Source organism: Felis catus, chromosome F1 (assembly GCF_018350175.1).
Source record: "Felis catus isolate Fca126 chromosome F1, F.catus_Fca126_mat1.0, whole genome shotgun sequence".
Lineage (NCBI taxonomy): Eukaryota > Metazoa > Chordata > Mammalia > Carnivora > Felidae > Felis > Felis catus.
The window spans coordinates 59,891,836-59,917,290 of NC_058384.1; the positions used below are offsets into that span (position 1 = coordinate 59,891,836).

Below are 25,455 nucleotides of genomic sequence, written 5' to 3' on the forward strand. Positions count from 1 at the left end.
TGAGGACCTGCAGGAGAGCGGATAAGAAAGTACCACAGTCAGGGACTTAACGTTCTCCGGGCTCTGCCGACCTTCCCCCCCCCCGCCCTCCCCCCGCTTATCTTTATTGAGGTATAATTGACAAATAAAAATTGTATATATTTAAGGGGTTTTCACATACCCCTCGATGTTTTATGTATATACGTATACACTGTGACATAATCACAAGCAAGCTAATTCACATGTGCATCTCACATAGTTAACATTTTCTGTGTGTGTGTGCGCAAGACACTGGTGTGTGGCCCTTCTGGCTAAGCAAGGGCCTGACCTGGTCCGCCCAGGAGCCTGCTGACCCCCAGCAAGTCTCCCAGATCCCGCTCCTCACCTGGGGTTCCGCCGGAAGGCCACCAGCGGCAGCTCGCCCCGCCTGCCCGCGGCCCCGCCCCTCCTCGGCCGACCCGCCTTTCGCCCTGCCTCCCGGCGGTCCGACCCCGCCCCTCCACCTCCCCGAGGGCCCCGCCTCTCGCCAGGCCTCCCGAGGCCCCGCCCCCCCAGGCCGGCCCCGTCCCTTCCTGTCGCTCTCCCGCCTTCCCCGAGACCCCGCCCCTCCCCGCCCCGCGTCCTGCTTCCCGGCGGTCCGACCCCGCCCCTCCACTTCCCCGAGGGCCCCGCCGCTCGACAGCCCTCCCGCGGCCCTGCCCCCGCAGGCGGCCCCGCCCCTCCCTGCCCCTCTCCAGCCTTCCCCGAGGCCCCGCCCCTCCCCGCCCCTCGTCCTGCCTCTCCGCCCCGGCGCGGCCCTGAGCTTTGGTTCCCGCGCCCCGCCAGTCCCGTATGTTTTTCCGAGGGGGCCTGGTCGCCTTCTCGCCTTGTGTACGCGCCCTCCGGCCTGGTCCTGTCGCGGCCATGAACACCGGCAGTTTCGTTGTGTCGCAGCCGCTCAATTACCGTGGCGGGGCCCGCGTGGAACCGGTGGACGCCTCCGGCACCGAGAAGGCGTTCGAGCCTGCAACCGGTAACGGCATGGAGACCGGGCGGCGGGGTCGGGGGTGTTGCGGCGGGGGGCCCGCGGGGGTCGTGGGAGGGGACCGGTGGGGGGACGCGGCGGCGGGCCCGGGGGATCATGGCGGGGGGAGGCTGGGGGGAAAGCGGTGGGGTCCCGGTGCGGGTTGGCGCCTCCCCGTCCCACTCGTGGACGGACGTGTTCTACTGCCCTGAATCTTCATTTAGTGCTTTCTGCAAACGTTTGCTGTGACAGATGAGTGACGGTGTGGAAAATAGAGTTGTCTGTGCAGGCAGCTGAGGACTCCGTGCAAACCCGAATGCATCTGCACAGGGACCCGGGGCGGGGGGGGGGGGTAGGTGTGTGAGGTTGTGCCCTTGTTTGTTATTAACTTTTATTAAAACGTTTTTTAAAATGTTTAGTCATTTTTGAGAGACAGAGGGCACGAGCGAGGGAGGGGCAGAGAGAGAGGGAGGCACAGAATCCGAAGCAGGCTCCAGGCTCTGAGCCCTCAGCACAGAGCCGGCCGCGGGGCTTGAACTCACAGACCGTGAGATCATGACCTGAGCCCAAGTTGGCGCTTAACCACCTGAGCCACCGGGCGCCCTGAAGACTAAATTTTTATTTTACTTTATATATTTTGAGAGAGAGCAAATGGGGAAGGAGCAGAGAGAGAAGGAGAGAGAATCCCAAGCAGGCTCCCTGGTGTCAGCCTGGAGCCCGACATGGGGTTTGAACTCACAAACCGTGAGATTATGCCCTGAGCTGAAACCCAAGAGTTGGTGGTTTAACCAACTGAGTCACCCAGGTGCCCCTGTTTTTTTTTTTTTTTAAGTTAGAACTACAGTAATGTCTTCACATGCACAGAAGAGGATTGGGATTTCTTGAAGGACGTTGGTGAAAATATGAGTGCTGAGAACAGAGGAACTTGCACAGATGGCTCTAATGAGTGTGAATGAGAACTCTGTTGCCATCTCAGCCTTAAAATACTCCTGTGGGTGCATCAGACTTGGGAAAGGGAGGGGTGTCTGGGTGGCGCAACTGGTTAAGCATCCGACTTCGGCTCAGGTTACAATCTGGTTGTTGGTGAGTTTGCTTTGGGCTCTGTGCTGACAGCTCAGAGCCTGGAGCCTGGTTCAGATTCTGTCTCTGTCTCCACCCCTCCCCCGATCACACTTTGTCTCTGTCTCTCTCTCTCTCTCAAAAATAAATATTCAAACAAAAGAGAATTGGGAAAGGGGGGAAAAGCCCTGCTTTTATCCAGTGCTTCAAGTTGCCAAGCACAGTGCTGGGCCCTGGATTTGCTCTGAGAATTCTGAAGGTAACACAGCTAACGAGGAAGAGGTTTTGGTTTCGGTTTGTTTGTTCTGCTGGGCTGTGTGGGATATTTGTGGGGAGAAAAATGTGAATGTTTTGTGCAAACCAGAATGGCGGGTAGCCAGAGACAAAACCGGGTTGCAAAGGACTGGAGAATTTAAGATCAACTAATGGCACTAAACCACAGAGCAGCAGTTAGTCTGAGCAGGAAGGAGCCACCGGGGTCCTCAGACTCTCCTGGGGGAGACCGCCTCTCCACCCCCATCCCCACACTTACGAAGGGAAAAGAAAATTTGCTCTGTATTTTAATTGCCTACAGTGCATGTGAACTTTAGCCACTGCCTTTACCAACTAGCTATTCACGTTTTAACAGAAATTGCAGGCTTGCCAAAGGTCTCTGGACAGAGTCCCAGAGGTTCTTAGAGGGGGAGGGAGAAGGAACTGCTGATTGGTGTACTTCAAGAATTCAGTGGGAGAGTCCGTCACAACCCTTGGCCTGTGGGGTCATGTTGCATGGAAATAGGGAATGACCTTGGAGTGAGAAAAGGAGAGACAGGACTTTGCTATATTTGGGGGAAACTTTTTCTGGCGTTTAGGGTTATGTCTTCCTGATAACTGTTTGTTGATCGTATTCATCAAGCATCAACAGGATGATATGATTTCTACAGAACAGAGCTTTTAAATGAGGGTTCATAACCCCAGAAACTGAGTACTTGCAGCCTCGATTTCACAAGACCTCGGAGATTCTCAAGTACTGTTAAAGAGAGGTGGCAAAACCCAGCTGCAAAATAGAGGACAGAGGTTCTCAACCCGGAGGCCATGCTGTGCTTAGGGCAAGGCGCCTGGTCTCTCTGGAATTCTGTGGTGTGGTCAAGTACTTTTTCCTGGACCGTAGTTTGCAACTTTTGTTAGATTCCTAAAGGATTCAGTCACCTCAAGATAAAGGAAAGAACTGCCTGGGGGGGGTGGGGGGAGGTCATTAAATCCGACCACACTTACCAGCAAGAAGGGTCACTTACAGGGAATTTGGGTACACAGTACTTTGAATGTGAGGCCACGTTGGCGTTACTGTCCTGTCCTCCTAGGCCGAGTGATCGCTACCTTCGCGTGCTCAGGAGAGAAGGAAGTAAACTTGGCTGTCCAGGATGCAAAGGCTGCCTTTAAAATATGGAGTCAGAAATCTGGCATGGAGCGTTGTCGAGTTCTTTTGGAGGCTGCCAGGATAATAAGGGTATGTTTCATTAGTTTGTTTCTCTTTCAGAAATGTCCCCTTGTGTTGCTCTGGAGGGTTCTTTGTGATGCTTTGCGCTTAGACTTTGATGCTCTGTTAGGTTAGGCCTTTTTTACAAAATGGAAACACCTTTTCTTTCTCTTTCTTTTTTCTTTCTTTCCCCCACCTTTTTTTTTCCCCATGGAGAGAGAGGGCGCAGGTGAGAGAGCAGTGGGGCGCACCCGAAGCGGGGCTCCTACTCCCCGGAAGTGGCTTGAACTCATGAACCGTGAGACCATGACCTGAGCCGAAGCCAGATGCTTAATCAGTTGAGCCACTGGAGGAGCCCGGAAAAAACATTTTCATTTGATCACCTGGGTATATAAAGGACATGCTTTCTTTGATTAATTGCTTTCTGGACCTTGGCTCTCTCTGACCTCTCCCTTGTCAGGTTGTTTTCTCCATCTTTGTTACAATGTATCCTTTGCAGCTTGCCTCCTTTTCTTTTTAACTCTGCGTACTGGTTTCCTGTTTACTTTTTCCTCTGATGACGCTTAAGTTTTCTTTTTCAGATGCATTTTCTACCTTAATTGCCTGGGAAGATTTCATAGATTTATAGATATCCCCCCCTTTTTTTTTCCCCAATTTTAGAGCATGGGAAGGGGTGGGGGTGGGTGGGAGAGAGAGAGAATATCTTAAGCAGGCTCCACACTCAGAGCCCGATGTGCGGCTCAATCGCATGACCCTGGGATCATGACCTGAGCCAAAATCAAGAGGTGAACACTCAACCGAGTGAGCGTCCCAGGCACCCCTAGATATTCTGTTCTTAAAAAACAAAGTTAAACGTTTTGTAGTCTTTTTAAAATAATTTTATTTATTTAATTTATCTTTAGGCTCAACATTGGGCTCGAACTCATGACCCCGAGATCAAGCATTGCATGCTCCACTGTTTGAGCCCCTAAACTTTTCACAGTCTTTAAAAGCAAAAGGACTAGGTGCTTATTACAGAAAATTAGAAAATTCAGAAGGATGTACACCAAAGTATGAATCGTGGTTATCTCTGAGCTGTAGAACTTGGGTGATTTTTATTCTCATGAGTGTGTTAAGTCAAAAGCTGCGATGTGTCTGAGAATTCCCCTACTTGCAAAGATATGTTGCATATAGGGATACAGTAAAATTTTGGTTTGCAAGCATAATTTGTTCCGGAAACATGACTGTAATCCAAAGCGCTTGTACATCAAGGTGAATTTCAAGAACCGTGGGCTCAGTTGTGATCATGTGTCATGTACTACTCGAATTGCAAGACATCGCTGGTTTATCAAGTTGAAATCTTTGGAGGTGTTTACTTGTCTTGCGGAACACTCACAGAATAAGTTATTCACGATCCAAAGCTTTAATTTGTTTTAGGAAATTAAGAAGAAAAGTGTGTGTGTGTGTGTGTGTGTGTGTGTGTGTAGTGATGGAAGACTTGAGAGTTGCTGGGTCAGAGAAAGATACAGGTTATCACTCACAATAAAATGCAGTAGCCAGAGTGGTGCCTTAGAACTAGTTTTCTGAGCCACAGTCCCCACAGGGAAATGCATTGAGCCAAACATCTCTCTCTTGCATGCAGTGGGTTGCCCCATAGGACGGGAACCCTTAAGTTATGAGATTCCGTTGATATAGGAGCTGCTCTCACATCAGTGCGTGTTCTTCTCTGAAGCGAGAGAGATTACTCTTTGTTAAACAGATCTCCAGGGTTAAGGGGGAAGGGGTTACTGGGTTTATTTCCCTGGAAAGTAAGCAGATGTCTCCAAAAAGGGGAAGCAGAGAGCCTTCTATCTCCTCACCCCTCCAGGCACCTCTATCTTTAGGGAAACATTGTGTCTGTTTTTCAAAGGCCTTTGCTTCTCAGTCAGTTTGCCAGGGTCGCTTGCTCAGAAAGCCGGGGCCACAGAGATGTCAAAATGTTCATGGAGCATTTTCTCCCAACTAAGTATTTTCCCCTATTATTAAAAAATTAATTTTGGGGTGCCTGGGTGGCTCAGTCAGTTGAACATCTGACTCTTGATCTTGGCTCAAGTCATGATCTCCTAGTTTGTGAGGTTCAAGCCTGCTTTGGGCTCTGTGCTGACAGTGTGGAGCCTGCTTGGGATTCTGTCTGCCCCTTTCTTCTCCCCTGTCTTTCCCCTCCCCCCACTTCTCTCAAAATAAATAAATAAAAACATAAGTATTTTAAATTAGACCAAAAGCAATAAAGCAGATGATTTATTATTTTAGTTTTTCACCTTTTCTTAGCACATAAGCATTTAGGGTTGTTGTGTCCTCTTAAGAATTGACCCCTGGGGTGCTTGGGTGGCTCAGGTTAAGCATTCGACTTTGGCTCGGGTCATGATACCGTGATTTGTGGGTTCGAGCCCCATGTTGGGCTCTGTGTGGACAGCCCAGAGCCTGGAGCCTGCTTCGGATTCTGTGTCTCCCTCTCTCTCAGCCCTCCCCTACTCATGCTCTATCTCTCCCTTTCTCTCAAAAATAAACAAACATTAAAAAAAAAAAATTGGCCCCTTTATCATTATTAAGTGACTCTTTTTTTTTTATCCTGAATAATATCTAATAATATTCTTTTGCTCTGAAATGGACTCTGTTTGATATTAGTTTTCTTTTCCTTTTAACCTCTCCCCCTTTCCATTAATATCTGTTACTGTGTTAGTCAAAAATATATTGCTATCTTTTTGTAATGCTCCTGTCTGATGCTCATGCCCTATACCTGCCTTTACCCAAAATTATCCCGTAACTGAACAGATTCCACCCTCTGATCATAACCTATAATCATAACCTTCCATTGTTTATTAGTTCTTCCCTTTTTTTTTAAGATTTTACTTTTGGGGCGCCTAGGTGGCTCAGTCGGTTGAGTGTCTGACTTCGGCTCAGGTCATGATCTCACAGCACGTGAGTTCGAGCCCCATGTCAGGCTCTGTGCTGACAGCTCGGAACCTGGAACCTGCTTCAGATTCTGTGCCTCCCTCTCTCTCTGGCCCAACCCACTCACATTCTGTCTCTATGTCTCTCAAAAATAAATAAACATGAAAAAAAAATTTTAAGATTTTACTTTTTACTTTTTTAAAGTTTATTTATTTTGAGAGATGGAGAGCATGACTGGGGGGTCGGGGGGAGAGGCGGGCGAGAGAATCCCAAGCAGGCCCCACACTGTCAGCTGCCGATGTGGGGCTCAAACTCGCAAACTGTCAGATCTTGCCCTCAGCCGAAATCGAGTCAGACGCTTAACCAACAGAGCCACGCAGGTGCCCCAAGGTAAAAATATTTTATATTTACCCACATTTTTACCATTTCCAGTGCTTTTCATTTCATTCCTTTGTGTAGGCCCAGATTTCCATCTGGTGTCATATCTTTTCTGCTTGAAGAAATTTCTTTAGCATTCCTTGTAGCACAGTTTTGCTCGTGATGTTCTTTCAGCTCTTGTGAGTCTGAAAGTCTTCATTTTGCTTTCACTTTTGAAAGAATTACAGGTATCTAATTCTAGGTTGACAGGTTTTTTTTTTTGTTTTAGTTCTTTTTTTTATTTTTTTTTAACGTTTTATTTATTTTTGAGAGAGGGAGAGGGACAGAGTGTGATTGGGGGAGGGGCAGAGGGAGAGGGAGACACAGAATCCGAAGCAGGCTCCAGGCTCCGAGCTGTCAGCGCAGAGCCCGACGCGGGGCTCGAACTCATGAACCGTGAGATCATGACCTGAGCCGAAGCCGGATGCTTAACCAACTCAGCCACCCAGGAGCCCTTGTTATTTTAGTTCTTTAAATTAGGAAGTTCTAACTAAATTTCTGCCCATCTCTTCTCCTCGGGGCCTCCAATTACACATAGCCTCAGTGGCTTGAAGCTCTCTCCTGGTTACTGATGCTGTTTGGGTTTTTCCTGTTTTTTTCTCTCTGTGTGTTTTAGTTTGGATTATTTTCCAGTGTTACCAGTACTTTAATTTAAAACTTACTAACTGCAAGGGCACCTGGGTGGCTCAGTCGGTTGAGCCACTGACTTCGGCTCGGGTCATGATCTCGAGGTTCGTGAGTTCAAGCCGCGCGTCGGGCTCTGTGCTGACAGCTCAGAGCCTGGAGCCTGCTTCGGACTCGGTGTCTCCCTCTTTCTCTCTCTCTGCCCCTCCCCCACTCATGCTCTGTCTCTGTCTCAAAAATTAACATAAAAAAAAATACTAACTGCAGAAAACCTGTCTCGGTGCCCACAAATTGCAATGTCAGGCCTGCCCAGGGTATTTTCTGATCTTACTAGCATGCACTGGGCGGGACACCATAGGTAGTGGCATAGAGGTCTGCAGTATACTTTGAAAGTGTGCGGAGGAGGGAAAACACTCAGAGGGATGACTGCAGCCTGCTGGTGTTGGGCCCCGTGGAGACAGACGTCGTCTGTGTCCGAGAGCACAGGGTCTGGGCTAATTTATTTAGAACTTAACCAGCTTCCTGTTTTAGAAATAGGTTTCGTGAAGGCAGAGAATGGATCTCTGTATTTTTTCTTAGTAATGAAGGTAGAATGACTCAGTCAAAAGTCTTTATTTCTCATGTCTTTATAGAAATATGACACGTTCAGATCTCACTGTCAGGACTTCCCTTTCCTGTGTTTCCTCTTGATTTTGATATTCCTGCTCCCTCTTCCCTGATATTTGTACTGTTGACACATGGCTTGGGATTAATTTCAGTTGCTATTTCATTTGCTTCTGGTCTGGCTCACCGCTTACCCATTTTAATAAGACAGTGCTACATCTTGTCGTTTGTTTGATTCACCTTTTACGTGTGTTCACATATCACCCTCTCATGTGTTTTACATCCGGTCCATGAGAGCAAATGTGTGTTTCTTACATGCTCCATTCATTCGGTTCTCTCACCTTTGGGACAAAGAAAGGGGAAATTAGCTTTTCTCTTGAGGTCAGTTTCCCAAACCTTTCCAGTCATCCCTGGACCATCTCCAGCATCTCAGCCACAGAGGCTACACCTGGAACAGTATTTCGTAAGAGAATTGATGAGTACTGACCATTAGAAAATAATTATCTTGGGGCGCCTGGGTGGCTCAGGCGGTTAAGCGTCCGAGTTCGGCCCAGGTCATGATATCATGGTTTGTGGGTTCGAGTCCCGCATCGGGCTCTGTGCCAACAGCTCAGAGCCTGGAGCCTGCTTCAGATTCTGTGTCTCCAGTTCTCTGTGCCCCTCCCTCACTCACTCCCTCTCAAAAATAAACATTGAAAAAAAATTATCTTGTGATTTTCACCTGCTGCATGTCTTGGGTGAATTAAAGCTGTGTGTGTAATATAACTTCTCACCTGCCAGTTGTGTGTGTAGCCATCGTGTGTCATTGGCTGTCTCACTCTATACGTGCAGACGCATATGTGTGCACATATACGTACTTATACATGTATACACATATGATGCTCGCTTCTCAAACCATACCTTTTCTAATTGATCTGGAAAGGGGGTATTGGTCTTAAATCTGTGACGATTAACTTGAGGGGGGCACAGGGCTGCTGTTGAGCGGTAAGCTTTCTCTCCCAGATGTCGCAGTGTCACTCCTTCTAAAGCGCGAGCTGTTTCTGTTTTTGGAAATTGGGCAGCATGTTCTGAGTGTTGAATCTGTTGGGGCGTACGATAAGAAGTCTTAAGTCTAGTCTTCCATTTTACCCAAAGGAACGGAGGGATGAAATCGCCACCGTGGAGACCATCAACAATGGAAAGTCCATCTTCGAGGCCCGCTGGGACGTCGACACCTCCTGGCAGTGCCTGGAGTACTACGCGGGCTTGGCTGGATCCATGGCTGGTAAGCCCCAGCTGGGCTTTTGGGGAGCCACTGACCGGGAGGCAGAAACAGATCCTAGTGGCGAAGGGGAGACGTTTGGGGCTTGAGACAGACCTGGCTTAAAATCCTGGGTTTAGCCACTCTCTGCATGGGTGACCCCGAGAATTACTTTACCTTTCCTTGTTGAAACTGGAGATGATAATCCCTGTTTTCTTGGGTTATCACAAGGGTTAAATGAGAAAATATGTGGAAGGCACTGAGCATGGTGTCTGAGCTTCCGGCCAAGTTGTTGAAAAACCAAGAGTCAGTCAGTGTTCTCAACATTTACTAGTTCTACCTAGTTAGCAAAAAAGATTTTCTCGATTCTTTGTGAAGTTTACAGTAGTGGGTGTTGGATGGCTTCACAGGACCCAGGAGGGCTGTGGGGAGCCAGAAGTCTGACATGTGGGTCCTGCTCTGGAGGCTCCCCTTATTTCCATCATTTAAAAAAAAAGTTTTTTTTTTTAATGTTTATTTATTTTTGAGAGAGACGAGTGCGAGTGGGGGAGGGAGAGGCTGAGAGAGAGGGAGACACAGAATCGGAAGCAGGCTCCAGGCTCTGAGCTGTCAGCACAGAGGCTGACGTGGGGCTTGAACCCATGAACAGTGAGATCATGACCTGAGCCGAAGTCGGACGCTCAACCGACTGAGGCACCCAGGCGCCCCCCCATCTCACTTCTTCAAGTTACTATTTGTTAGGTGCTCTCCGGTTGTAGAGCATTATATGAAGTTGAGTGAACACGGGTTTGGAGGATGGAAAGGATTCTTCACTGGAGCGACTATGCAGAGGCAGCGTCCGCCCGGCGAGAATGAACAGGAGAGTGGAGACGGGGAGGAGGCCGGCGCAGTGGAGCATTGCTGAGCGCGGCTGTTGGCGGAGTCTTGGGAAAAGCAGTCCTGCATTCTCCGTGACGCCTCTGTTTTCCCCTCAGGTGAACACATCCAGCTCCCAGGCGGATCCTTTGGTTATACCAGAAGAGAACCACTTGGCGTATGCGTGGGAATAGGCGCCTGGAACTACCCCTTCCAGATCGCCTGCTGGAAGTCTGCTCCCGCGTTAGCGTGTGGTAAGAGTGAACAGTTCTTCCACCCATGAGCTGTCCGTTCTGTCCCTCACCTTTTCGTGTGCGCGTGCGCACACACTCATTTGCACACTCATGCTCCACATCATAAGGGGCCTGCGTTGGGGCACCCGAGGACCTGCATCTGCTTCCGCCCGGCCTCGTCGGGGCTTCTAGTTATGTTATGCATGCGGATTACATCCATATTATTCCCACTTTTGCTTTTATTTTGTTTTAAAAAATTTTTTTAATCTTTATTTATTTATTTATTTATTTTTTTCAACGTTTGTTTATTTTTGGGACAGAGAGAGACAGAGCATGAACGGGGGAGGGGCAGAGAGAGAGGGAGACACAGAATCGGAAACAGGCTCCAGGCTCCGAGCCATCAGCCCAGAGCCTGACGCGGGGCTCGAACTCACGGACCGCGAGATCGTGACCTGGCTGAAGTCGGACGCTTAACCGACTGCGCCACCCAGTCGCCCCAATCTTTATTTATTTTTGAGAGAGAGAGAGACAGAGTGTGAGCAGGGGAGGACAGAGAGAGAGACACACACAGAATCGGAAGCAGGCTCCAGGCTCCGAGCAGCCAGCACAGAGCCCGACGCGGGTCTCGAACCCACAAACCATGAGATCATGACCTGAGCCAAAGTTGGACGCTCAATTGACTGAGCCACCCAGGCGCCCCTATTCCCACTTTTATTTATCTTATTTTTGTTATGGAAAGGTTCATTTTGGTCCTGGAAGTCTTCTATTTTACTGTGGAATTGATTTCGATTTGTGCTACTTGTAAGCTCTCTTCCTTTCTGGACAATGATTGTGAAATGAACCTTTGTGTAGGAAGAGGCACTCGGGGGGCGCCTGCGTGGCTCAGTCGGTTAAGCGTCTGACTTTAGTCCAGGTCATGATCTCACGGTCCGTGAGTTCGAGCCCCGTGTCGGGCTCTGTGCTGACAGCTCGGAGCCTGGAGCCTGTCTCCGATTCTGTGTTTCCTTCTCTCTCTGCCCCTCCCCTGCTCATGCTCTGTCTCTCTCTGTCTCAAAAATAAGTAAAACATTAAAAAAAGAGAAAAAAAAGGAAGAGGCACTTGGGAGTCTGACTTAAGCAGAAGATACACTTGCTCCTTCCTTTGTGTCTTAAGAGAAATGGTAAGACTGCCTTCTGAGTGACTGGCGGGCTGACTTAGAAAGTTTTTCATACTGTTTAAAGAGGAATTGATGGGAAAAGAGGATTTATGGCATCTTAGAAAAATACAAGGTGTAAAAAAAGCGTTACTGAAAAAAAAAATGTTACCCTTAGGACATTGTGTTGAAGTCGCAGCTTTTCTCGTGTTGCTGCCTCGTGTTCTGCTTTTTGCATGTTCTCTCGTGAGCTGGAGCTTCCGTTTCCCGGGACGACTACAGCTAAGCCACTGGTTTGGAGACTCTCAACAAGTTAACCCTTTCTGGTCTTCAGTTTCTACTTGTAAAGATTTTTCTTTCAGTTTGTTTTTGAGAAAGTGCGCGCACGTGAGCAGGGGAGAGGCAGAGAGAGAGGGAGGGAGAATATCAAGCAGGCTCTGTGCTGTCTGTGCAGAGCCTGACTCCGGGCTCAAACTCACGAACCGTGAGATCATGACCTGAGCCGAAACCAAGAGCCAGACGGACGCTCAACCAGCTGAGCCACCAGGCACCTGTGGAGTTGTTCTGGACTCGTCCTCCTGTCCCATCCTGTCCTTGGAGGATCACCAGTATTAAAAAACCTTTTGTTCTTGTGTCTTGGGTTTGTGCAGGTAACGCCATGATCTTCAAACCCTCTCCCTTCACGCCGGTGTCTGTGCTGCTGCTGGCTGAAATCTACACGGAGGCCGGCGTGCCCCCTGGGCTCTTCAACGTGGTGCAAGGAGGGGCCGCCACGGGCCAGTTTCTGTGTCTGCATCGTGATGTGGCCAAAGTCTCCTTCACTGGGAGTGTGCCCACTGGCTCGAAGGTGAGGATAAAACCAGCATCGGTTCACACACACACACGGCAGTGCCCGGCCGGCGTGGAGTAGATGTCGGAGGGTCGTCTTCTGATCTGACCTGGCTTGAACTGGGAGGGGGCTGCCGCAGGGATTGGGGGCAGAGATCTGAAGTGTGTTCCGAAGGTGTGAAGCAGGGAGGGAAGTACAGTGGGACGATGAGGACCGCCGACCAGAGGGGGCCCCGCGGGGACGGAAGCCCTCACCTCCCGCCCGCGTCTGAGAGCGCAGGGTCTGAGCCGCCGCTGTGTCTTCGGTGTCTTAACTCATCAGTAGCAGCCACCTCAGAAGGAGGGGTAGCTGCTCAGTTTATTTCAGATGTGTTGTTTTGACCTCAATTGAGTGTTAGCCTTGAACATAGTAACAGCATTAGGAGTTTCTACCCATGGCATGCAAATGAACAGTATTTTTAAAAAAAAACGTTTATGTTTATTTTATCTTTGAAAGAGCGAGAGACAGAGCGTGAGCAGGGGAGGGGCAGAGAGAGAGAGAGAGAGAGAGAGGGAGACACAGAATCCGAAGCAGGCTCCAGGCTGAGCTGTCAGCACAGAGCCGCGTGTGGGACCCGAACCCACAAACCATGAGATCATGACCTGAGCTGAAGTTGGACGCCCAACAGACTGAGCCACCCAGGCCCCCCTGAATGAACAGTATTTTTAAAATGAATTCCCTCTTCAGAATGTCAGCTGCAGTCCTGTGGTTCTTTTCACGTGTTCTGGAAAAGACTGTTCTAAACGGGTGAAGGGCAGAGTCATCGACCGGAACAAGGCTGCAGGTCCCGTGTAGTTGTCCCGGAGGCTCAGCTTCTGGTGGGCTTAGCCCGCAGTTTTATCTGTGCTAAGCTTCTGAATGTGTTTGTTCTTGTTAAGATCATGGAGATGGCAGCTAAAGGAATCAAACCCATTACCTTGGAGCTGGGAGGCAAATCTCCCCTGATCATCTTCTCCGATTGTGACCTGGAGAACGCCGTGAAGGGAGCGCTGATGGCCAACTTCCTCACGCAAGGCGAGGTGAGCACTTGTCCCCAGCCGAGGGGTGAAAGGAATCTCTTTTCCTTCGTCTAGCAGCATGTTTTGAAGCTGTCTGTTTCGAAGTAATTGCAGATGGACAGACACGTTGCACAGAGTGGAAAGAATTTCCAGGCACCCCTGACCCACGTTTCTCAGATGTTAACGTTTTATCACTTTTCCTTTATCATTGTGTTTACCTCTGTACACCCGTAGGCTGGTTATTTTTTCCTGTTTCCTGAACGGTTTGAAAGTTTGCAGACGCAAGACTCATAACTTCTGTGGGCCTCTGTGCATTTCCTAGAAACAAGTGTGCTCTCTTCCGCAAGCACAGTGCACTCAGTAAAATCAGTAACCTCACGTAGACGGTCTTCAGTCCACAGCCCCTCGTCAGATGTTGTCATTTGTTTGCCGGGAGTCCTTTTAGGGAAGAAACAGACCCCACACAACCTCTTCTCTGGTCCAACACCTAATTCAGGAAGGTGTGTTGCATTTAGTTGTTGTGTTTCCATAATCTTTAGTCTGGAACAGTTAGCTCTTTGGTTATTCTCCTCTTTCCAGGACCTTAACATTTTTGGGGAGTATGAGCTGTTTATTGTGTAGAATGTCCCTCGTGATGGTGGGGAGTCCGTCTGGTGTTTCCTTTTGAGTAGATTTAGGTTATGCATTTTGGGCAGAAGCCACCACAAAAAGTGATGTTGGGTCCTCTTCGAAGGGCGGTTGACTTTGCCGAAGGCGTGTCTTCCTGGGAAGTTGCCGTGTCCTCCTCTGTGGTTCAGTCGAATCACACAGGAGACGGTGGCAGAGGCCTCTGTGCCTTCCCAAGCTGTCCCCCACTCATCTTAGCGCCCTTTGGTGATTTTTCCTGGAAGCAGTTTCTATTATGGTGGTCCCCAAATGGTGATTTTCCAATTCTGTCGTTCTTTCTACATTTATTAGTTCCAAGTCTCTACTGTAAGAGGGAACTTTTCCTTCTCCTGTGTTTTTCTTTTTTTCTTTCCCACTCATTTATCATTATGGACCATGGATTCTTTCTTCTGTGGATGATAGTCCATTCCTGTCATTATTTATTTTGATGCTCAAATGACTGTAGATCTGGCTTGTGGCAGCCCATTTCTGTGACCTTTCTTCATTATTCCGTGAGCATGAGTGCTTGGTGTATTTTTGGACATCAGGATCTACGGTTCTGATGGCATTGGAAGAGTATTCATGCTCATGTCTACAGGAGTGTCTAAATAGTCAGAATTGATTTGTGATTTTCGAGCGAGACATTGACTGTGAAATGCTTCAGGTTTTTATCAGGCTCATGCCCTTAGTTCTTGGTCTGTTTTCACTCTTCCTCCCCTTCTGCTCTTAAAATACGTGGCCCCATTCAGCCACTGACAGGAGGCCGTAGGAGAAGTTACGTGGCTCATGGCACTATGAATGGCATTGAGGAAATGTAGACAGACAAAAGAGACCTGACTTTCACCTCAAAGCGCAGGCAGGTTTTTTGCTGATAGGGTGGTATGTGTGGTCCTGTTCAGTATGGGGATAATTTTTAGAGATGGAACTAACCTTTTGAAAAGGTCTACTGTCTCCTTTTAAGTTTAAAACTGCTGGATTCTTCCCCCTTTTCCTTTTTCTTTCCTTAACACACATACAAATTCATGTCTGTCTTTTAGGTTTGTTGTAATGGCACAAGAGTATTTGTGCAAAAGGAAATTCTCGAGAAATTTACAAAGGAAGTGGTGAAACGGACGCAGGGGATAAAAATTGGAGATCCCCTTCTGGAAGGTACAAGGATGGGCCCCCTCATCAACCGTCCACACCTGGAGCGAGTCCTTGGGTTTATTAAGCTGGCAAAAGAGCAGGTGAGGAACAAGCGGAGATGGCATGGGGCAGGGGAGGGGAATTAGTCCGAGCTGCACGTTATGTGTGTCGCTTTCCTGCTGGCTCGCGAGGCCTCAGCAGTGCTGTGCTCAGTACCTGCAGTGGCGTGACCGTGCGTCTGTTCAGGACACACGTACCACTTCAGGACTGCGTGTCAGGGTGGTAAGTTTAACATGAAATGTGGGGCGCCTGGGGGGCCCAGTCGGTTAGTGTCAAACTTCAGCTCGGGTCCTGATCTCACGGTTCGTGAGTCCGAGCCCCGCATTGGCTCTGTGCTGACAGCTCGGAGCCTGGAGCCTGCTTCGGATTCTGCGTCTCCCTCTCTCTCTGCCCTTCCCATGCTCCTTCTCTGTTTCTCTTTCAATGATAAATAAACGTTAAAAAAAAAACACCATGAAATGTGCATCCTTTTTTCTTCTCCGGCAGGGTGCTAAAGTGCTGTGCGGTGGAGACGTCTTCGTACCTGAAGATCCCAAGTTAAAGGATGGTTATTACATGAGACCTTGCGTGTTGAGTATGTCCTTTTCTTGTTGGCTTTTAAACAGTTTGAGTTAAGTATCAGCTAGAAAAGGAGATTTATAAAATACGTGTGTGGTATAAAGGAGGCATTGGCAAACCGTGTCCCCGCTGCTCAGATTTAAGGAGTAGAAGTTCTCCGTTACCTCCCGTGTGCCCTCCCTCTTGGACAGTCGTGTGCGTTGCTTTACCTGAGACTCAACTGGGTCTGAACCTGTTGTTCTGGAAGCAAGAAGCTCAAAAAAAAAAAAAAAAAAAAATGGAAGTGCATGTTTGATAAAAAACTAATGAGTTTCAAGTTTCATTTTCTCAAGAAAGTTGATGAAGAGTAGGTTTTCTTTAACTATATGTGTCATTAACAAGCCCAGTTTGTCAGTATGGCAATATTTTAAAATTAATGCGATTTAATAATTTTTAGCACCTCCTTTCAGTCTTAAACATCTCGTGGCGTGGACAGTCGATTGCAGGGTCATCCCGCTGTCCTCAAATCCACTTATTTCTTCCCACCTCAGAGGTGACCACTGCCCTGGGTACCGCTGTTCTCATACCTTCTTCTGTCCTTTTACAGTATACGTTAGGATCCACGAATAAATGTCAGTATGTAAAAACAGTGGTAGTATAATAGGCTTTAAAAAACCATATTCAGGGGCGCCTGGGTGGCTCAGTCGGTTAAGCGTCCGACTTCAGCTCAGGTCACGATCTCGCAGTCCGTGAGTTCGAGCCCCACGTCAGGCTCTGGGCTGATGGCTCAGAGCCTGGAGCCTGCTTCCGATTCTGTGTCTCCCTCTCTCTCTGCCCCTGCCCCGTTCATGCTCTGTCTCTCTCTGTCTCAAAAATAAATAAAACGTTAAAAAAAATTAAAAAAAAAAAAACCAAAACTATATTCAGGTTGAATTACATTGTGTGATTTCTTACATGTTATCTAGAAGATAGATTCAGCTTACTATTGCCCTAAGGTCGACAGTGGGGTCATTTTTCAGCACTCAATCATCTGATGGATTTTAAACCTTGAGCCCTTGCTAAAAAAAGAACCACTGAGGTTTGAAAGCTGTGAACCTAACATCTATAACCTGGATTAGCTGGTAGTTATTAAGTGAACGGGAAAAGCTCACAATATGTTTTTAACCGTCAAGGTTTAGGATATTGTTTCCAGTTGTAGCTGTTGTAAGTAAAACTGTTAAACGATACTATGTGGGATTAACCCAAATGTATTAAGTATGCACTTCAGAAAAAGAAGGAACAGAGTATGCATCAAACTGTAAGTAGTGCAAATAGTGTAGTATAAGATAGTATAAATATTCATAAATAGTATAAGTATTTCTCTGGTGGCTGGGATTAAAGATGAGTTTTATTATAGTTTGTACATTTCTGAAGACTACAGACTTTTCCACAGATAACATGTATTTGACAGTTAGGCAAAAAATAATTGGTTTAAAGGTTATTTTAAGAGAGAGAGAAAGAGTGTGAAGGGGGGAGGGCCAGAGAGACAATCCCGTGCTGACAGCACGGAGCCTGACACGGGGTTTGATCTCACAAACTGTGAGCCAAAATCAAGAGTCCGGCACTTAAGTGACTTAACCGCCCAGGCGCCCTTGGGACAAAATTACTCTTTTCTTTTTTTTTAAATTTTTTTATGTTTATGTATTTTAGAGAGAGAGAGACCGAGCACGAGTGGGGGAGGGGCAGAGAGCGAAGGAGACACAGAATCCGAAGCAGGCTCCAGGCTCCGAGCTGTCAGCACAGAGCCCGACGCGGGGCCCAAACTCACGAACTGCAAGATCGTGACCTGAGCCTAAGTCGGACGCTCAACCCACTGAGCCACCCAGGGGCCCCAGGGACAAAATTATTCTTAAACAGGCTGTGAACCTAGGCAAAGAACAGGGAGCTGACCATACTGAACTTTATTCTAGTGATTGCCAAAAGCCTGGTTTGTGGTCCATGTCGGTGCCACTTGGAAAACTTGTTAAAGAGGCAGATTTCCTGGCTCCTGCTCTAGACCGCTGAATGTAACTCTCAGGGACGGGGCCTCGTGATCTGCTTTTCAGTGAGCTCCCGATTCATTTTTACTCACATTAAAGTTTGAGAGTGACTCCAGAGTCTAGATTAACTTAAGGTTTGGGAGTTAAAATCTGGTCAGTGTTGTGTTTCAGGCAGGAACCTTGCCTTTCCTGTATGTCAGTTATCACTTCATCTTTGCATCTCCTTTGACTTTCCAACATAGAATTCACTGCAAACAGAGACCTATGGGGTTCTCAACTTGCAGGAGATAAGAAAATATTTTCTGGGACTGCTGGGTGATGCATTGTCCTGAGTCCTTTTCTGGCTAACGGTTTCCCTAAAAATTGTACGCGGATTACTAGTCTTCAAGGAATTAGGACATAGTGAACCATCCTTACACACGGTACTAAGAATTATTTAATACATCCTTGAAGATAGTTCGGGTGTCCCCAAAGTACCCTGTGTCCAGAGTACTTTCCCTCCTTTGTTATACACAAGCTCTAAACCAGCTCTTAAGAGATTGTAGACTTGTCCTCTTTGCACATGTGTGAGGAGCTGGTTTTCACACTTCGGCTAATACAAAGCTGATGTTCACAGTAGGGTTCTCGAGCTGTCCTTCCTGCCGTGTATTCGAGCATAATCACCCCCCCCCCCCCCCCCCCCCCCCCGCCGACAGACCACTGACGTTGGCTTTATCACCCTGTTTGCAGCCGATTGCAGAGACGACATGACCTGTGTGAGAGAAGAGATCTTTGGACCAGTTATGTCCATTTTATCATTTGACACTGAAGCTGAGGTTCTGGAAAGAGCCAACAATACCACTTTTGGCCTGGCGGCTGGTGTCTTTACCAGGTATGTGGGGAAGCCACGTCCGGCGGCGCTGCAGGAACGGGCCCGCTCGGTCTGCTCAGAGACCGGTACGCTCCTTTCCTCCCTGGAGTTCACGTTGTCGTCGGCATTTTCTCTTTGCTTCAGGTGGAGTCAGAAGGTGCCAGAGTAGCATTTTGTAGGTGGTCCTGAATGGCCGGAGAACTGCTGCCGTTGAGTTTAAAGTGAGGTGCAAACATTGTTGATGAAAATTCTATCCCATGTCATTCATTTCATCGGACAGATATTTAAGGTTCTGATCTATGTGTCTGTGTGTCTATGTGAAGCATCGGGTCGGGTGCCTATTGAAAATGTACATGTCAGGGAATGTAGAAACCCATAAGCATTTAAACGCTGGGCAGGTGTCTTCAAAAACGTGATTTTTAGCCTCTTTATAGTAGTTCCTAGTCGGAATGCATTGTAAAATAGGTAGGCATTTTTTTTGGTTGTTGTGTATTTAGGATATTGTTTCCAGTTGTCGCTGTTGTAAGTAAAATTGTGATTAATCTCTCTGTACATAAACTGTAACCACGATAACAAAAGAAAGAAGTGATTTGGGAGCCAGGATCTCCTTCAAAATGATGGCAGGTTGCTCGATTACATACAAACTTTGATTAGTCTTTGGTAGCGGTAGGAAGTTTTCTAAGACTACACTTGGAATTACTCTGTTTCTTTGGTGACAGTCGAGGTTAAGTGTTCTTTGTAGCTTTGTGGCGAGCAACCTGGGGAGGAAGACCGAGGTCCCCCCTTGAGGACCTGATGGGATAGCTTCTCTGTGAGCTCTGAAGAAAAGACCGAGGGGCTGCTGCTTTCTCGTGTGCCTGGTTTTGGGTAGGCTTTATTTTTTAGAGTAATTTCAGGGTCACTGCAAAACTGAGTGGAAGGCACAGAGGTTTCCCATGCACCCCCTCCCCCCAGCCACCTCCACTATCAGCGGCCCCCCCTCCAGAGCAGCCCGCTGGTTGTAACTGGTAAACCTACTTGGATAGATTGCGATCACCCAAAGACCACAGTCACCCTAGGGTTCACGGTTGGAGTGGTGCCTTCTGTGGGTTTGGACGGTGGATCCGCTGTTACAGCATCACACGGAGTAGTTTCACTGCCCTGTAAACCCCCTCTGCGGACCTGCTTTTCGTGGTGTGAGGAGTGAGTGGGTTAAGTCACCCCAGCATAGAGCGAGGCAGTCACGAGGGGGGCGACTCCAGCGTGCTGCCACTTCCCTCACAGCCTTGCAGGTCGGTTCACGCACCATGCAGCGTATCCACCTAAAGCGTACGATTCAGTGGTTTTTAGTGTATTTGTAGAGTCGCACAACCATCGCCGTAATCTGATTTTAGAACTATGAACCTCCCAGGAACACAGGGAACGTTCCCTGCCCCTCCCCGCGCCCCAGCCCCCGGCAACCACTAATCAACCTCCTTGTTGTCTGCGTAGATTTGCTTACTTTGAATATTTTCTATAAATATGGCATCATGCAGCACGTGACCTTCTGTGACTGGCTTCTTTGACTTGGGATAATGTTTTCAAGGTTCCTTTATGTCGTGGCAGCTGTCAGTACTTGGTGACGAATGTTCCATGGTGTGGATTCATTCTGTTCATCCGTTCACCTGTTGATGGACATTGGGATTGTTTCTCCTTTTCTCCTACTGTGAATAATGTCTCCGCGAACACTCCTATCTTTGTGTGGAAATGTGCGATTTGTGCCGGGTGTATCCCTAGAGGAGGGATGGCTGGGTGATTCTGCTCAACTCCGAGGCACCGCTAAACTGTTTTCCCATGTGGGGGCACCGTCTGGCGTGCCCACCGGCCACGCGGGAGGGTTCCAGTTTCTCCACATCCTGGGCAGCCCTTGTTACCGTCTGTCCTTTTTTTTTTTTTTTTTTAATGTTTGTTTATTACTGAGAAACAGAGAGAGAGAGAGCATGAGCAGGGGAGGGACAGAGAGAGAGAGAGGGAGACCCAGAATTCGAAGCAGGCTCCAGGCTCCGAGCTGTCGGCACAGAGCCCGACGCCGGGCTCAAACTCACGAACCGTGAGATCGTGACCTGAGCCAAAGTCCGGATGCTGAAACCACTGAGCCACCCAGGCACCCCACTGTCTGTCCTTTTGACTTCAGCCGTCCTGGTGGGTGGGAAGTGGTGCCTCACTGTGGTTTTGATTTGGGTTTCTGGCAGTTGTGTTTTCCACTTTCTTGATGCTCTCCTTTACAGCACAAAAATTTTAAATTTTGACAAAGCCTGATGCTTTTATCTTTTTGTCTGTTACTTTTGGTATCCTGTCTGAGAAGCCTTTGTCAGACCCAAGATTATGAAGATTTATTCCTGTTTTCTTTGAAAAGTTTTATGGTTTTTGCTCTGAGGTTTCAGGCCTGTGATCCATCTGAGTTAATTTCTACACATAGTGTAAGAAAGGGGTCTCCCTTCATTCTTTGTGGAAATGTGGGTAGCCTGTTGTTCTAGCCCTGTTTGTGACAATGTCCCTTCTCCCCATTTGAACTTGCTGCTGCTACGTGTTTTATAGATGCTTTTGGATGAGACCATGAAACTCAAATCCTCATATCTATTTTTGCCTGGATGACGCAAGATTTAAAACCCATCTTGAAGAAAACAAGAATCCGGCAGGATCTCAAAGCCTTCAGACCTCGCAGTCTACCTTTTCCGTGGAAGTCGCAGAATGAACTGCTTCGCAATAATATAATACACTGTGTCTTCACAGGGACATCCAGCGTGCCCACAGGGTGGTGGCCGGGCTGCAGGCAGGGATGTGCTTCATTAACAACTACAACGTCAGCCCGGTGGAGCTGCCCTTCGGTGGATACAAGAAGTCAGGTGAGGAGCCGGAAAGTGTGGATGCAAACCCGGCCTGTAGGGATACGGGTTGTAATTCAGACCGCACTGACCAGGTTTCTGAACATTCGTGTCTCAGAATCACCTGGGAAAGTATACAGATTCTGGTCCTCCCCCGACCTGCTGCAGTGATCTCTGGGAATGGGAACCAGGCGTCTTCTTATTTTCCTTTTCTTTCCCCCAAAGCTCTCCAGAAGGTTCTAATGTGTATATAGCCTGGCTTGTGAACTGCTAGTAGGCATCTCAGAAGGGTTTCTCTTGGGGGTAGAATTACTCTTTCTTCACGGGCTCTGGTCGCTGGTGGCATAAAACCGTTCCTGGAGGCTCCAGACTTGGGACATTTGTTGTCGTCCACTGTGGGGGGTTTTTAGGTGGAAAGTGTCTCTGAGCACCTCAGAAAGCATACGTTAATTTGTTTTCTTTATTCTGCCGAATCACTAAAGAGCCCTCAGTCTAACATTGAATAGTTCGTTGTGGCTATCCTGGTTGTCCCGGACGCTGCACAGGGACGTCCCCCCCCCCCCCCACCTGCCCAGTGTTCCTGGTGACGCAGTCAGTCTGGCCCCCCTGACGGTGACACGGTGACCGTGCAAGTCCGGTGTGTGGAGGGGGTGTGGGGGGCCAGGACAGGCTCTCTGGAGCTTGTCGCCTGTAAATATTCGCTGGCTGCCCTTCCCTTTCTCTTGAAAGTGGTGTGGACGTTGCGGGGGCACCAGTCTGGGCGCCCGCCCCCAGCCCCTGGGCAGGTGTGTGTGTGGCCGTCCCAGCAGACACGTGAACCCCGATGGGCGCTCGTGAGACGGCGGGTGTTCACTCGACCGTCTATTTGGCACCTGGCTTGGAAGTGCCCCGGCACGCCCAGGACCTGCCCGCCAACCGGCCTCGTCCCTGCACGGGCGCCACTGCGGCCTGGGAGTCCGGCCGCTGCTCTGCCAGTACGTGCTCTCGGCCGGCTCCCCCCTCGAATCGGAACCTCTGGGTCGGTGCCCTCCGGCTTGTCTCCCTGGGGTGAGGTGAGAAGCAAAGGGGGCACACACACCCACCCTGGCCTCACGCCCACCTAGCTCTGTGCTCAGGGGATAAGGGAGGGAGCCAGAGACAGAGTGAGGCCTTGCCGGGGCCGAGCACCTTTTCTTTTGAAGAGCGCCCCCCCCCCCCCCCCGGAGACGTGTATTCTGGGGGACCCGGCCTTGCCCTTTGGAGGCAGAGCCTCCCGAAGTCAGAGGCAGGGGAAGGCCAAGCACAGGGTGCCGTCCTTTGAACGGGTGACCTCGTAACAGGGCAGGACTGGGGCTCTGAGCTGCCGAGCCGCCTGAAGAGGCCCCCGCCCCCGTGAGTCGGCAGGGTGTAAACAGCAAGCTGCTCTTAACAGATTTCACAAAAGGAGGGGTTAAAAGGCCTGTTGCGTAGAGTTCTCAGCGAGCACCAACTATCGGTTGTCGTAGAGACTTTCACGCTCGACAGGAAGGTCCGAGCGCTTTCACATCCCAACCCGGAGTAGTCGGTGCCTAAAATAAAGTTCTGTTGTAGGACCAAGATGCGGGTATTTCCCCGTCCCCGTCCCCGAAGGCCAGTGGGTCACTTCTCCTGTGCCTAGCTGTACAGCTGATGACGTGCACTTGGGGACTTTGTCCCAAACCTCGTCAGCTCTGTGTTCTTCCCCTGAGGGGGTGACTGACTTTGGAGGTCCCCGTGACTTTTCCGGCCACCACGGTGGTGGCTCTTCCTCAGCCTTCTCTTCCTTCCAGGGTTCGGCAGGGAGAATGGCCGCGTGACAATTGAGTACTATTCACAGCTGAAGACCGTGTGTGTGGAAATGGGTGACGTGGAATCTGCCTTTTGAACATACGCGGCGAGCCCCGTCCGCGTGGCCACGCGTGGAACGGCCGCTGGATCTCCAGGGGGCCACACGGCTGCCTGGGTTTCACACCCAGAATTGTGTCCTTCGGGATAAGAGAACGGCTCGGTGTTCTTCCTTCCTCACCTCTCAGTCCCCTTCCTGATGGAAAATTTGCCCAAGCGCCTTTAAGACAAGAAAGTGGCGATTTTCTCAAAGCAGATTTCTGCAAAATCTTTAACACGCTTCTGGAGAACAGGGAGAGGGACCAGGATTATACTTCGTCCACGGGTTTGACCCGACAGTGCTCCTCCTCCGGCTTGCTTCAAAGTAGAGCTTGTTTCTTGCTTCCTGACAGTTTTGAGCTCTGGCTCCGTCATGGATTGCATTGCGAGAGCTGACAGTCGGGATGGAGATAATAGCCAGGGTCATGTTCTGTGTGATGGTTCACTTGCCAAAGTAAGCCCTTTGTTTCCACTCAGTGCTGGTGTCCAGTCCTTGAACTACAGCTTTCTCCCTTGATAAATACAAAACAGTTGGAGGCTCCTGGGGCACGCTGCAGTTAAATAAGTCACACCGCAAATCCTTTCAGCTTTGGGGCGCCTGGGTGGCTCAGTCGGTTAAGTATCTGACTCTGGCTCAGGTCATGATCTTGCAGTTCCTGGGTTTGGGTCCCACCTAGGGCTCTGTGCCCACAGCTCAGAGCCTGGAGTCTGGTTTGGATTCTGTGTCTCCCTGTTTCTCTGTGCCCTCCACCCCCACCCCCTGCTCGCACTCTGTCTCTTTCTCAAAAATAAACATTGAAAAAAACCCCTTTCAGCTTCATGTGTTGTTTTTTTTTTTTTTCAATGTTTATTTATTTTTGGGACAGAGAGAGACAGAGCATGAACGGGGGAGGGGCAGAGAGACAGGGAGACCCAGAATCGGAAACAGGCTCCAGGCTCTGAGCCATCAGCCCAGAGCCTGACGCGGGGCTCGAACTCACGGACCGCGAGATCGTGACCTGGCTGAAGTCGGACGCTTAACCGACTGCGCCACCCAGGCGCCCCTCAGCTTCATGTTTTAAAACCAAGCACATCTCAGGGTGATAGTAGTTCACAGGATAGGGGCCAAGGTTCAGTGTGTAAGGCAGGGGCTTTGTCCTTTGCACTGAGTTCACAAGGCCGGGCTGTACTTGCTGTAATGAAGGTTGGCGGCCTGTGGGAGCTTTTAGGCTCCGTGTTCTTTGCACCCTGACGAGCAGAGGCTTGCGGAGCTTCTGACCACGGTGACTTCTCCCCCTGCCCCTTTCTCTTCCTTTGAGGGAAATAGTTGAAGTCTGATAGCTGCATTAGTCAGGGTTGTCCAGGAAAAGAGCACCGTACAATAGAGTAACGGGACAGATAGGCGTATGGAAGGGAAGATTCAGTCTGAGAATCGCCTCACGTGACTGTGGAGGCTGAGAAGGTGCGCGGTCTGCCGTCGGCAAGGTGGAGACCCAGGGACGCCGGTGATGTGATCCGGTCCGAGTCTGAGGGCCTGAGAACCAGGGAGCAGAGGGTGTCCGTCTGAGTCCCAAGGCCCGAGAACCAGGACGGCTCGTGTCCAAGGGCAGGAGGAGACGGACGTCTCAGCTCGAGCAGAGACGGGATTCACCTTCTCTCTCCATCTTTTTGTTCCGTTTGGGCCCTGAACGGATTGGGTGTTGCCCACCCGCGTTGGGGAGAGCCATCTGCTTTACTCAGTTCACCAGTGCAGTTGCCAAAAACTTCTGGACAGATCCTCCCAGGGACACCTGGAAATAATGTTCTGCCAGCCGCCTGGGCGTCCCTCAGCCCAGTCACGCTGCCACGTAAAGGAGCCATCACGGTGGCCACTTGGGCGGAGCGAAGGGGTGGTGTTCCTCGCCGGGCCCGCGTCCGACTGTGTGTTGTGATGGGGAAGTGCCGTCGTCGCCTTGCAGGGTGAGGACAACTGATCAGCCTCTCGGTGGTTATTGCACGGACGGCATGTCCGGGATACGGGCCAGGCCGCGTGAGCTCATGTCCTGACGGCCTTTCCGCAGTAGGAGCTGCCCGGGCGAAGACGGTTTCCTCTGTTCCTCGACGGCGAAAACCGCGGGGAAGGGGGAACCGGTATCTGAA

The 25,455-nt window shown here is 49.5% G+C and overlaps 1 protein-coding gene across 3 annotated transcripts; it reads left to right on the forward strand.

Annotated features, from left to right (window-relative positions):
• Positions 1–742: 742 nt before the first annotated feature.
• On the forward strand, positions 743–23,860 carry ALDH9A1 (aldehyde dehydrogenase 9 family member A1). 3 transcript variants are annotated; one of them, XM_019822246.3, is made up of 11 exons: positions 744–991; positions 3,382–3,527; positions 9,186–9,315; positions 10,266–10,400; positions 12,163–12,359; positions 13,259–13,399; positions 15,061–15,249; positions 15,695–15,782; positions 18,493–18,634; positions 21,365–21,477; positions 23,227–23,860. In XM_019822246.3, exons 1-11 carry the CDS (start codon positions 811–813, stop codon positions 23,268–23,270), a joined length of 1,506 nt encoding a protein of 501 aa, XP_019677805.1. In that variant the 5' UTR covers positions 744–810; the 3' UTR covers positions 23,271–23,860. The 3 variants fall into 3 exon arrangements, with proteins under 3 accessions (XP_019677806.1, XP_019677805.1, XP_003999581.1); XM_003999532.4 differs by having other exon boundaries at positions 23,244–23,860; XM_019822247.3 differs by lacking the exons at positions 18,493–18,634; positions 21,365–21,477; positions 23,227–23,860 and adding an exon at positions 16,242–16,390 and having other exon boundaries at positions 743–991.
• The last annotated feature ends 1,595 nt before the right edge of the window (positions 23,861–25,455 follow it).

What these genes read in the sequence shown, in the direction of transcription:
- ALDH9A1 (XM_003999532.4), top strand. Translation starts at nt 811, where the DNA reads ATGTTTTTCCGAGGGGGCCTGGTCGCCTTCTCGCCTTGTGTACGCGCC. An exon ending in GTGTGCCCACTGGCTCGAAG is followed by an intron (nt 12,360 to 13,258) that starts GTGAGGATAAAA and finishes GTTCTTGTTAAG; the next exon opens with ATCATGGAGATGGCAGCTAA. An exon ending in ACTTCCTCACGCAAGGCGAG is followed by an intron (nt 13,400 to 15,060) that starts GTGAGCACTTGT and finishes TCTGTCTTTTAG; the next exon opens with GTTTGTTGTAATGGCACAAG.